Consider the following 14,623-nt stretch of genomic DNA (forward strand, 5'->3'; position numbering starts at 1 on the left):
TCTATCAGTTATACTGGTCGTGCGTTTACACGTGTTTGATGTCTATTTCACTAAACATCGCAAGTTTACGTCTGCTTCTATCAGTTATACTGGTCGTGCGTTTACACGTGTTTGATGTCTATTTCACTAAACATCGCAAGTTTACGTCTGCTTCTATCAGTTATACTGGTCGTGCGTTTACACGTGTTTGATGTCTATTTCACTAAACATCGCAAGTTTACGTCTGCTTCTATCAGTTATACTGGTCGTGCGTTTACACGTGTTTGATGTCTATTTCACTAAACATCGCAAGTTTACGTCTGCTTCTATCAGTTATACTGGTCGTGCGTTTACACGTGTTTGATGTCTATTTCACTAAACATCGCAAGTTTACGTCTGCTTCTATCAGTTATACTGGTCGTGCGTTTACACGTGTTGATGTCTATTTCACTAAACATCGCAAGTTTACGTCTGCTTCTATCAGTTATACTGGTCGTGCGTTTACACGTGTTTGATGTCTATTTCACTAAACATCGCAAGTTTACGTCTGCTTCTATCAGTTATACTGGTCATGCGTTTACACGTGTTTGATGTCTATTTCACTAAACATCGCAAGTTTACGTCTGCTTCTATCAGTTATACTGGTCGTGCGTTTACACGTGTTTGATGTCTATTTCACTAAACATCGCAAGTTTACGTCTGCTTCTGTCAGTTATACTGGTCGTGCGTTTACACGTGTTTGATGTCTATTTCACTAAACATCGCAAGTTTACGTCTGCTTCTGTCAGTTATACTGGTCGTGCGTTTACACGTGTTTGATGTCTATTTCACTAAACATCGCAAGTTTACGTCTGCTTCTATCAGTTATACTGGTCATGCGTTTACACGTGTTTGATGTCTATTTCACTAAACATCGCAAGTTTACGTCTGCTTCTATCAGTTATACTGGTCGTGCGTTTACACGTGTTTGATGTCTATTTCACTAAACATCGCAAGTTTACGTCTGCTTCTATCAGTTATACTGGTCGTGCGTTTACACGTGTTTGATGTCTATTTCACTAAACATCGCAAGTTTACGTCTGCTTCTATCAGTTATACTGGTCATGCGTTTACACGTGTTTGATGTCTATTTCACTAAACATCGCAAGTTTACGTCTGCTTCTATCAGTTATACTGGTCGTGCGTTTGCACGTGTTTGATGTCTATTTCACTAAACATCGCAAGTTTACGTCTGCTTCTATCAGTTATACTGGTCGTGCGTTTGCACGTGTTTAATGTCTATTTCACTCCGAAAATTGCATCATTAAGGAAGATGGAGCACTTAAAAACAAAAGAAAATGAAATATCTGTATTTCTAACTATATTTGTTGTACTATTATAGTAATAACAATTGTGGTTTAGGCGTAGATTTACGTTTACTTGCAAAACTAGGTTTACGATGTTTAGTGAAGTTGGGCCCAGGGCTGTATTTTCAGCTTAAAGTTTGAAAAGCAGTGATTACTTAACAAATTTTGTGCCTTAAAACAAAAATGACTAAATAACTGGGGTCAGTTTGCATCTTTGATGAATACAGCCCTGCTAAACTGTAGGTCATTAAAGAGGAACACGGTATTGAATGTGTCAACAAACCAGGTGTGAAACGAGATATTTTTATATATTTTTTTCAATTTGTTCAACAGAACGTCTTGGTGTCAGAAGTAGAATCTCGGCCGCCACGTCTCCCATTTCAATGACCCGAATCAGCGTGGGAACGTCACCATTACGACAAGATGGATCGGGTGTGGCCTCGTGCCCGCCATTAGAACGAGTCGATGCCGGGACCAGCGTGTCATACAGACACATCTCCAGGTACTAGCTCTAACCCCCCACCCTCCATCATCCCCACCACCCACCCCACCTCTTGATACCAGGACTAGTGTCGTACAGACACATCTCCAGGTACTAGCTCTAACCCCCCCCCCCTCTCACCGCCCCCACCCACCCCACCCATCAATGCCGGGACCAGCGTGTCGTACAGACACATCTCCAGGTACTAGCTCTACCCCCTCTCATCCCCGCACACACCCTGATACCATCATCCACTAATAGTGTGTTTTGTTAATTTCAACTGGGCTAGACATAAAAAGAAAACGAAAACTTTTGGAAACGGACAAAAACTGTTTATGTTTTAGTATGATTTTATGCAGTTTAGTTCAGGATATCCTGTTGTATTTTAATTTTATGATGCTAAATCATGGGTGGGATTTCTCCTCGGATCAGAGGTTTTCCTCATTTTAATCGTCCTTGTCCACGGACCACTCAAGATTTCCTCTTTTTTACAGTTCACCAATTCGGACCCCTCTAGATTTCTTCTTTTTTACAGTGTAAATATGTCTCATAGATCCTAATGATCGATTATAAAAATCTGTAATTTTCCCTCGATTTTAATGGATAAAATTGTTGTAAATATGTTGGGGTTGGTGGGTGTTTCATGTGTAAATAAACAAAAGCAGATATTAAATAGATATTAAAGGTAACAGGGGTTCAAAAATCCCATCGCCCGACGCCCTTGGCAAGTGGAATTTTCGTGCCGGGCAAGTAATTATGTTAACTGCATATGCCCGATGACAAGTGACTATACATTTAACACCTAAAACTTTTTTTTGCTTTTGTTTTTTGTTACAAATCTCGGTAAAACCTTTGGAAAGAGTTCCGATTGTTCGAGGATTTACATAGCTCTAAGGAGAACTAACTCTAAATGCTGGAATGATCGGAACTCTTGCCAACGCGTTAACACCAAAACGGAAAACAATGTGTTGAAAAGTTCAATAACAACTTTAGAGTTATTCCCCTTTTACTATCGACTAAGATCGGTCATTTCCACCACTGAACGTTTGACTGAATTCGGTTCGATGATCTTCAAACTTGGAAATAGCATCCAATACGCTTTACAGCTTATGTATAGGAGAATGTCCTCGTAACTCTCCATTCCATTATTTTTCAGGAATGGAGAGTTACGAGGATATTCCCCTACTTAAAATACACCACTGAGTAATAATTTTATGTGAATATATGTTAGTATGGACATTAACACTAATGATTTTAGTGGGTTAATTAAGTAGGGTTTCATCTCTCCATTACTGAAAAATAATTGAGCGTTGAGACAATACTGTGACTTCGCAGGTGTATTTTAAATAAAAATAAAATATACATGCCTTGTGAATGCAATCAAAATGTTTAATCCTTACAAAAATTGTCATATTCAAATTATATTAGACGTTAACGCGGTGGACTCTGGAATCTACTCTTTGCAAATGCGTAAAGCATGTTTATAATTTCTGAGTTCTCTTGAACAAAGTATAAATATTATGAACTGTATTCTTATAAACGTTGCAAGATATTTTAGTTTAGATATCATAAACCTTGTAGCAAAAACATACTTAATGTTTTTCAGTACTTTGCAAATGTAAATCTATGTCCATGTAAAATGAACGGGTAAGGTGAAGTTAGATTTCATTAGCCCTACGTCATAATCATGATAGTGCGATGCTCTCTAAGCATACATGAATATATTAATTTGTTCTGCTTTATTAATAGTTTACCGGCCTCGGTGGCGTCGTGGCAGGCCATCGGTCTACAGGCTGGTAGGTACTGGGTTCGAATCCCAGTCGAGACATGGGATTTTTAATCCAGATACCGACTCCAAACCCTGAGTGAGTGCTCCGCAAGGCTCAATGGGTAGGTGTAAACAACTTGCACCGACCAGTGATCCATAACTGGTTCAACAAAGGCCATGGTTTGTGCTATCCTGCCTGGGAAGCGCAAATAAAAGATCCCTTGCTGCCAACCGGAAGAGTAGCCCATGTAATGGCGACAGCGGGTTTCCTCTCAAACTCTGTGTGGTCCTGAACCATATGTCTGACGCCATATAACTGTAAATAAAATGTGTTGAGTGCGTCGTTAAATAAAACACTTCTTTCTTTTTATTAATAGTTTTTAACAAATAAATTATGCTCAATAAATTAAAAATACAAGGCTGCAATCGATGTACACCCCGTCCCCTTCTGTTGTTTACCAAACATGTACTTTTTAAAAACATAAACAGAACTCATGTTTACTTTGAGCCCAGCCACGGCTGTTTGCGAGACTTTTCTCAGCTATAAACAGGGTAAAAACATCCCAGAGAAGTGTTTTGGGGCAGACAATGTTAAATAATATACTCACAATAATGACACATGGGCCAAAATCCATAAACGTTTTTCAACCAATGCCAGCCATAAAAGAATGGCTCACAAGTGGAAAGGGTTCTCGCCACATCCATGGCCACTAATACATACATCGACACAATATTTTTGTTGAGATGAACAAGTGGACACTACCAAACAAATGAAGTTTAAATCAACAAATGGACACTATTTAAAAAATAAAGTTTAAATCAACAAATAGAGAAGACAGTGGATACTATTGTAACCTATTGGCAAAATTCTTTATTTGTGCAATCAAACCAATTACTTTCAATATTATTACATTATTAAGCACTGTATTAAATTAAATAGGAGTAACACAATTGGTTACCTTAAGAAGTGTGGGCAAGTGGAAAAAGATATGGGCTAAGTGAATATCTGATTGGCACTTGCCCTGTGGCAAGTAATTTTTTTGAAAATATTTGAACCCCTGGGTAAGATTAGCAATTAGCATTGAATTTTGTGATTTTTTTTTTTTTTAGGATTCAGCAAGAATTGTAAACCTAATTTAATAATGTTATGCATACGACTAAAGATCTGTGATCTGCAGGTCTGTCCCAGTGAATACAACAATGAGTGTGTCAATACAACAATGAGTGTGTCAATACAACAATGACTGTGTTGTCCTCATGTTTAAAATCCTCCTTGCATGTGTTAAGGTCCTTTCACACCAAAATCGTGCAGATACCCAGCCGAAAACCGCCACTGGAATCACACTTCATTCAGTCAATGATCAGTTTTAACGGGAAATATTACGTTTCTCGCACAAAGGGTTCTGTGTAGTAAATCATAAATGGTATAACTGGTTGTTAATTAATTTGTTACCTTTGATGTTGATACAGATAAATATCAAGTGTTGGACGTATTTTACATGTGCATGTATGTTTTGATGTGTCTTGCAGAACTCCACCCAGACCGAGTCCGAGACAGGGTAATCTCCCCTTACACATTGACCGACAGGACTCTGGTTCTCCTGAATTAATGGCAAACTCTCCAGTGTAAGTAATGGGTTATCTCCCCTTACACTTTGACCGCCATGATATGGGAAACTCTCTGGGGGAGAATCTAGTTCAATTGTTAAACCGTTTGCCTGAGGTACTTGGATCATGGGATCCAACCCCCTCAGGTGACCCATTCTCCGATTGTTGTCCCCACCCTCTCCGTCTCAAGCAATGCCCCACAACAACTGGTATGTCAAAGGGTTAACTCCCCTTACATGTTAACTGACCGGCTGTGTGTTGACCTGGATTAGTAACGAACAATTCCAGTGTATGTAGGGGAAGAATCTAGTTCAGTTGTTAAACCGTTTGCCTGAGGTACTTGGATCATGGGATCCAACCCTCTCAGGTGACCCATTCTCCGATTGTTGTCCCCACCCCCTCCGTCTCGAGCAATGCCCCACAACAACTGGTATGTCAAAGGGTTAACTCCCCTTACATGTTAACTGACCGGCTGTGTGTTGACCTGGATTAGTAACGAACAATTCCAGTGTATGTAGGGGAAGAATCTAGTTCAGTTGTTAAACCGTTTGCCTGAGGTACTTGGATCATGGGATCCAACCCTCTCAGGTGACCCATTCTCCGATTGTTGTCCCCACCCCCTCCGTCTCAAGCAATGCCCCACAACAACTGGTATGTCAAAGGCTTTGAGCTGTCCTTTCTGTGGGGAAGTGCCCATAAAAGATCCCTTGCAGTTACTGAAAACATGTATCTGTTTTTCTTTCAGACTATATGTCAGATTTGTCAATTGTTTGACCTGCTGTCACGGGGATCCTATAATACCCGTAACTGAATGAAACACGATTATCCAAATATCTCTCCTAACTGTATATCTATTAGATCTCTCTGTATCGGGCAGTTATACCCGCGTGGCTCGGTTCTAGGTATATCAGAGATAAGATCTTATATAAAGTATATATAATATAGCCTGTTAGTTCACTAGAAAACACAACAAAAACACAATACACTTTGGAATCTGTATTAATACTACGCTGACAAATGTACTGCTGCAGTAGTTAATTAACAACAACAAATAATAACAACCCAGAACTGATCACTTAATTTGTTAATCTCTAGGTGTCTAGTTTACACAATATTCTAATCACTGACACAACACCCATACGTGTGATAATTGAGAAACGCTTCCAGGGGAACTTAATTAATAAAGGAATTACAACTCTATTCCTAACTGGTTAATTTTTAATTAACCCTTAACTACTCATTCAGTAACCTTGTAATACAGACTTAATACTGGTACCTATCACAATAAAGACAATAACATACAGTTTACCTAGGTCCTCTAGGATGACTGGCTAAGCTTTAATAATTGTAGAACAGTGAGCCTACAATTTACTTCGTCAGTTTAACGGAACACTGTCTAAATAATATTGGTATTAAATACAGTATTAAAATATTTAAAGTCACATCAATGACATCAAGGTTATACAACAGAGCAGAAATATATATTTACCAGTCCAAACGGACTAACGTTCCCTGGGAGCCTTCCAATATGTTTCTCCCCGATATCTCTCAATCCTATCTATTTATTACAAAACCGAATATCGCCTGGGGGCACATCGCAGTACTGAATCTTATCATGTGAATTTCCACCACTCCCAGAGTCGATATATTTTCTTAGATGACCAGACATACTGTCGCCAGTTGGCCAGAAATCCCCCGGTCATAAACCATTCTACCGGAGTTATTACGTAACTACTGGCCACATGGCCTCCGCATCTGGTCTGGGTGTGTATTAGAGGGTACGGTCGCGCGGAGGTATTACGTAACAAAGCCCATCTGGTCTTAAGTGCATATTGGGACTGCACACGGCCCTCTAAAACAATTAATATCGCCACAGGCAAAAAGAATTTAAGAGCATGTTCCGTGACACCTGCAATAAGCGATGATTAATAAATCTGTGTTCTAGTGGTGGTGTTAAACAAAACAAACTTATTAAAGGGACGGACCCTAGTTTCAACCTGTGAAAATTAACACTAAGTTTAGTTAAAGGGACGGACCCTAGTTTCAACCTGTGAAAATTAACACTAAGTTTAGTTAAAGGGACGGACCCTAGTTTCAACCTGTGAAAATTAACACTAAGTTTAGTTAAAGGGACAGACCCTAGTTTCAACCCGTGGAAATTAACACTAAGTTTAGTTAAAGGGACAGACCCTAGTTTCAACCCGTGAAAATTAACACTAAGTTCAGTTAAAGGGACAGACCCTAGTTTCAACCCGTGAAAATTAACACTAAGTTCAGTTAAAGGGACAGACCCTAGTTTCAACCCGTGAAAATTAACACTAAGTTCAGTTAAAGGGACAGACCCTAGTTTCAACCCGTGAAAATTAACACTAAGTTCAGTTAATCTACAAACCTGTAACACATTTGGATAAAGTTACAATTGAGTGAAACATGAGTCTGTGACTTTGAAATGGTGAAATACCCTCTAAAAATAGACTAAAACTTGACTCCTTAACTGTTACTTCTCAGACTCATGTGCATTTTTAAAAATATGAGAAATGTATTTTGTGATACTAAAAACACCAGGATGACCAAAAACACTTCGAATGTATGGAAATGGATAATCTAAACAATAAAATCTAAGTAAAGTATTATTTCAGTTATCAAAATCTGCTCTAAAAGTAAAAATATGCTTTAGTGTTTAAAAACTAGGGAATGTCACTTTAAGATATTTTGATTATTAAAGAAGTTTGTGTTGTACCAACTCGGTGCAACGAGTGTCAGGATTTTTGTATTACCCAAGTGAGAGAGAGGGTAATACGTCAATACTAATTCGAGTTTCATAAAATCGGTACGACTCACAAGCGAGTGTAATAATTTCTTTATTATTCACTTTATTTTTTACAAGTAACAAGGGCTATATCAAAATGTTTACTGAAGTCATATTTCACATTCATAGTTTGAACTAAGACTGAGGAAGCAACATCATGTTATGACGTCGCTTCCCAGAATTATGTCATTACATTTGTTGTTACATGTGTGCTTCGTATGGTTATTATCATCTTCATAAATCAAGGCTAATATTCATTCCTCGTATTCAGCCTTGATACATGTAGTCAAGATTACCGATATCCACTACTAGCGCCCTCTATTGGAAGAAAATTTGTAACACCGATTATATCCCTTACACGATGACATCACTGACCAATCACAGCATCGGTAACATGTGACAATCTTGAAAGCAATATCAAAAATTAACCGCAGAAGCCTTTTTTAACAAACACGACACGTTTCCACGGACGCTGACGCTGCCATCTTTGTTTACAATAACAAGGAAATCTATAAGGAGTGTTACGATTTGTTGCAATCAGATCTCATTGCATCCAATGAAATTTAAGCATTTTGTGGCACGATTTCTTGACGACATGTATCAAGCTGAATACGAGGAACGAATATTAGCCTTGATTTATGAAGATGGATTATTATTAACTAGGTTATGTTGAACCATGTGGATAATAACACTTGTTATTACACGTGTGCTTCGTATGATTATTATTAACTCGGTTATGTTGAACCATGTGGATAATAACACTTGTTATTACACGTGTGCTTCGTATGATTATTATTAACTTGGTTATGTTGAACCACGTGGATAATAACACTTGTTATTACACGTCTGCTTCGTATGATTATTATTAACTCGGTTATGTTGAACCATGAGGATAATAACACTTGTTATTACACGTGTGCTTCGTATGATTATTATTAACTTGGTTATGTTGAACCACGTGGATAATAACACTTGTTATTACACGTGTGCTTCGTATGATTATTATTAACTTGGTTATGTTCAACCATGTGGATAATAACACTTGTTATTACACGTGTGCTTCGTATGATTATTATTAACTCGGTTATGTTGAACCACGTGGATAATAACACTTGTTATTACATGTGTGCTTCGTATGATTATTAATAACTTGGTTATGTTAAACCATGTGGATAATGTATTAAATTGTTACTGTGATAATCTTTATTTGCAGGGAAAACGGATTGTCGATTCTTGAGATTGTTGACTCTATTCAAGATGGCCGACTTTCTCACAACGTGAGCCTCGAGAGACCAGAACAGATCACTGAGGAACGAATTCACACTTCCAGGGAGCAGTCGTTTAGGGAGCACTCTTTCAGGGAGCAGTCGTTACATGAAGACGTTGATGAGGAAGAAAATCTTGAAGAAAGTCGAATTTTAGAAGAAATCTTTTTTCTTAAGTAACAAAACAGCACTGTGATAATGACCACTCTGGTAGTGAACATTAAAGGGACAGATCCTAGTTTTTAAACACTACAGCATATTGTTCACTATTACAGCCGTTTATTATCACTGAACTAAAACATTACTGGTATTTTATTCTTTAGATTATCCATTTCGGTACAGCTGAAGTGTTTCTGGTCATCCTGGTGTTTCTAATACCACAAAATGCATGTTTTATAATTTTAAAAACGCACATTCCTCTGAGAAGTAATGGTTATAGAGTCGTGTTTTAGTCTATTTTTAAGGGTATTTCAACATCACAGACTCTGGTTTCAATTTGTTGTATCCAAATTTGTTACAGGTTGGTAAATTAACCAAACTTAGTGTCCATTTTTACCGATTCAAACTAGATTCTAGATGAAAAATATGCCTTAGTGTTTAAAAACTAGGTTCTGTCTCTTTAAAAACAACTAGAGCAATAGAACTTTGTACAGTGTAAACAGTTATATTAATATATAGATGATGTTCGTACCAAAGAGTTATTTCCCCTTGTTAATTTCTATTTTGCTAGTTGAGGTTTGCAGACAAAGTTGAAAAGATGGGCTGTTTTATTGATACCACTAGAGCACATTGATTTGTTAATCATTTTATTACTGCACTGAAAGACTCGTGCATGGACAAATCTCTCATTGATTGACCGTGTGGGGTTTTTAGCATCCTCAGTGTCTGTGTGAGTATTCGATGTATATGCACTATGTTGATCAACTGGCACACGCAATATTGCATTAATGGAAAGTGGACCTTAGAGAGGAGTGGGCTTAGTGTTACAAGACGTTACAGTGGTGGGAGGTGGGTATCAGAATTGCCACCCCTTCTCAAGTGATTCTGGACACATCTATTCCATAAAACATGACATGAGTGCTGTGTTCTTCAAAGATTATTTTTATTAATCTTATTACTTGCCAAAGATGTGAAGGGCGGGATATAGCCCAGTGGTACAGCACTTGCTTAATGCGTGGTCGGTGGGTCCATTGTGCTATTTCTCGTTCCAGCCAGTGCACCACGACTGGTGTATCAAAGGCTGTGGTATGTGCTATGTGCTATTCCTGTCTGTGGGGTGGTGCATATAAAAGATCTCTTGCTACAAATGAAAAAATGTAGCGGGTTTCCTTTGTAAGACTGTCAAAAATTACCACATTTTTGACATCCAATAGCTGATGATTAAAAAAATTGATGTGCTCTAGTGGTGTCATTAAATAAAACAAACTTTAAAACAAAAAGTGTTTTATTATCACGAATCACCGCCAACACATGCAGTTCCTGTTAAGAGTACAGGTGTAATCCTCAAACGTTTTCTTCAAAATGTATTGCACCCCATTTCATTTTTATCACTGATGCATAAAATCGTCAAAATTACATCTACATGTTGGCCGTAAAACGTTTTTTTTTGCAAAAGATGTGGTATATAATAACCACCTGGAAGTTAATAAAGCTACGCCCAGTTTAGGCTGTGTAATATCTACTTCACTTGTGAGCATTTCGTGGATACAAAACAATGAAATTAATATTATGTGTATGCAGGATATTAGAAAGATTAACAGCTAGGAAGACGGTTAGTAAATCAAATATTAAACATTTAACAGAGAATTTGGCGAAATGTTTTACTCACCCAGAGCCAGCCCTGCACAAGGGATGTAAATTTAATACTAACTGGTAATGAGTCTGTTATTTTATTTATTACCTCAGCTGTTTGTTTCTCTAAAAAGTCTTTATTTTCGATACCTGTTCATGCACATGTACATTTATATATAGAAACCATTTTTATACTGCATGGAGTATTGATGTAAATGTATTTATTCATGTTCAGAGATAATTACAACAAAAACTTCTATTTAGGCTGTTAAAAGAAATCTGTAATGAGTTGTATTAAAATACTATTAATTACACATTTAACAACACAAACTGAGGCGAATGCAAACTTTTTAAAGTATGTGACGTTATATATATCAGGTTTTATATTTAGTACCGACGAAATCATTGGCTTGTAGGCCTGTCTGTGGGATGATGCATGTAAAAGATCCTTTGCTGCTAATCGAAAAGAGTAGCCCATGAAGTGGCGACAGCAGGTTTCCTCTGTCAATATCTATGTGGTCCTTAACCATATGTTTGACTCCATATAACCGTAAATAAAATGTGTTGAGCGCATCATTAAATAAAATATTTCTTTTTTTCTTTTTTGTCAGTGTTGTGTTGGAGCCAAATTGTCCAGTAATACTGTACCAATAGCGCATCATTAAATAAAATATTTCTTTCTTTCTTTTTTGTCAGTGTTGTGTTGGAGCCAAATTGTCCAGTAATACTGTACCAATACCAATGCATAATCATTTCTCCATGAGAGAAGTTTATTTTTCCAGTTATGTGTGCCCACTGTATGGCTATGAAGAAAGTTATGTGTGCCCACTGTATGGCTATGAAGAAGTTTATTTTTCCAGTTATGTGTGCCCACTGTATGGCTATGAAGAAGTTTATTTTTCCAGTTATGTGTGCCCACTGTATGGCTATGAAGAAGTTTATTTTTCCAGTTATGTGTGCCCACTGTATGGCTATGAAGAAGTTTATTTTTCCAGTTATGTGTGCCCACTGTATGGCTATGAAAAAGTTTATTTTGTTTTACGACACCACTAGAACACATTAATTAATTAATCATCGGCTATTGCATGTCAAACTTATGGTAATTATGACTCATAGTCATCAGAGGAAACCCGCTACATTTGTCTTTTATATTTTATATGCACTTTCCCATAAACACTAAAGCATATACCACGTCCTTTGGCCAGTTGTAGTGCACTGGTTGGAACGAATAAAACCCCAATAAGCTGAATGGATGGATCCACCGAGGTGATTCGATCCTGCGACGCAAGCACCTCAGGCGAGCACTCAAACAACTGCTAAATCCCACCTCTGTATGGTTATGAGTACCAGCTGTAGACGAGAGCTATCGGTGCAGCAAAATGTTACTCGAGGCTTTTTGCTCAGCTGTTGGCTCGTAACAATTTGTCTACACACGATGAGCTGAATACTGAGCTTCTTCTTCTGTGTTCAAGCTATAGTTAATCAGGCTTTAGATTTGGAGTCTGTTTGTGGTGATGAAAAACGCTGTCTCAGTCAAGTCTTGCACAACACACACGTTGAGCTAGTTTCCTTACCACTATCACAGTGATGTCATGCTGAAGCAATTTTCGTGTTTCTTTTGGTTAGTTGGCGAAGTCCATTGGTCAGTTGGCGAAGTCACTTCAGCTGATATCTCATGTAACCCCCGCACAGGGTGAGATTTTGGTCACATGTGGCCAAAAATATCAAACACGATAGATATTTACTTCACAATCACAAGAAACTAAAAACCTCAGCAAAAATCATCCGCACACCCAGAGTTATCATCTGAAGAAAGTTCTCAAGTGACTGTTTGCTCATGTGATGGCTCTCGTGTGCAGTAGACTTAATATACTGTAAACTGTTCCAACATCGTGTGCAGTAGACTTAATATACTGTAAACTGTTCCAACATCGTGTGCAGTAGACTTAATATACTGTAAACTGTTCCAAACATGAAAGAACATATATTTTTTTGTATACTCCATTTTGGTTTAAACAATCATTTATTTGACAAGAACTATTGGGATTGGTCAACAGGCTGAGCCTATAGTAGGACCTCTTCCTACATGCGGATACATGTTTGGGATTGGTCAACAGGCTTAGCCTATAGTAGGACCTCTTCCTACATGCGGATACATGTTTAAATACCACAGACTTGCATAGTAGATACTCTAGTTTCAAATAACAGCTTCGATTTCCGCAATCCAACATATATACATGTACTAGTGTAATGAAATTGGAAGTGTGGCATAATGCATGTGGTATGATTGTTATGTTATCTGTGTAATACATTGTATATATACATTATGTGCCTTATATACATTGGGTATTCAGTGTTCGAGATTAACAGTATCCCGATATCCCGGGGATACCAGAATTTAATTTTGGATACCAGACTTCAAGAACCCAGTATCCCACCGGGATACCATATAATACTAAATTCTCGGGTGGGATACCAGATTTTGAAATGTTAGTATCGAACTGGGATACTGCCCCCAAATTTTAATCTCGAACACTGGTATTGAATACTTCATCAAGTGTTTACAGACTGTCCAGCGATCCTATTTTTCCAACTTTTTCTTCAAAAAAGCAATGTAGTCTTTCATACTTTTATGTTTCAAAATGTCGCCGCTAAAGTGTGCATATTGGTTGACAATGTGTTATTGTAAAATTGTCTGTGTCAGCTGTTTATGATTACTTCGAATACTCAGTAACTAACAATTTGTGTAAAATTACATCATAGTGACCAAGCAATGACACAACCAAAAGTTAAATAAATTTTAATAACTGAAATAATGTGGAACAATATATATTTCACATTGCCTTTAGTCCTACCCATAATGCACACCCACGAATACACACCCTACTGTACTGCGAGCGTGTATACCAAACCTCTGATGCACAGAGCTAAGACTGCTGGGAAGCGACTGACGTTGATTCCACAATGACGTTATTGCTTGGTCATGACTACACTATCAATTAATACATATTGTTACCTATATCCATGATTGAAAATAACTTGGTACATGTAAAGTGTTGTAAAACTTCGTGATGTCATCCATTGGCTTACTACCTTATGGGACTGTCAAGCAAATGAGTTGAGCAGTATAAATTGAGTTGAGCAGTATAAATTAAGATTATGTGTAATAAATAGGATATTAAACTTGCTACCATTTCATATCATGTTTATGTACTGAGTGAACTTATTTGCCTTGGGAACATGATACGAAATGAATTTACTTGGTATGTACTGTCTTGTCTGTGGAATGCTGGAATCCTAATCTCACTGTGTAAAAATAACAAGCCAAGTCAATATTATAACCTTTATTTTATTTCGTTTCAATGCTATCATATATTAGTTGTATTCCTATATTTAAAATCTCTTCTATATACAAAAATAGATTTATGACATTTAATACATGATCGTGGACAGACAAAAGTTTAAACCCAGCACTAACCCAGCTTTGCATGTCCACTCAAAAATGGTTTTGAAATATGTAAATTATAATACACACAGCATAATAAAATCTCTTTACTTCACTGCATATGGTTTGAT

At 37.5% G+C, this 14,623-nt stretch overlaps 1 protein-coding gene across 3 annotated transcripts in view; it reads left to right on the plus strand.

Moving 5' to 3' along the window:
• LOC121373851 overlaps positions 1 to 9,689 on the plus strand; it is a 34,227-nt gene extending 24,538 nt beyond the window's left edge. For 2 of the 3 annotated variants that reach the window (XM_041500626.1, XM_041500627.1), the window contains exons 11-13: positions 1,659 to 1,827; positions 5,105 to 5,200; positions 9,205 to 9,689. In XM_041500626.1, the coding sequence (XP_041356560.1) occupies positions 1,659 to 1,827; positions 5,105 to 5,200; positions 9,205 to 9,436 (497 nt within the window). In that variant the 3' untranslated portion in view covers positions 9,437 to 9,689. The remainder of the gene's footprint in view (positions 1 to 1,658; positions 1,828 to 5,104; positions 5,201 to 9,204) is intronic. The other variant, XM_041500628.1, reaches the window with a different exon arrangement.
• The last annotated feature ends 4,934 nt before the right edge of the window (positions 9,690 to 14,623 follow it).

This window comes from Gigantopelta aegis, chromosome 5, assembly GCF_016097555.1.
Source record: "Gigantopelta aegis isolate Gae_Host chromosome 5, Gae_host_genome, whole genome shotgun sequence".
In the NCBI taxonomy this organism is placed as follows: Eukaryota; Metazoa; Mollusca; class Gastropoda; order Neomphalida; family Peltospiridae; genus Gigantopelta; species Gigantopelta aegis.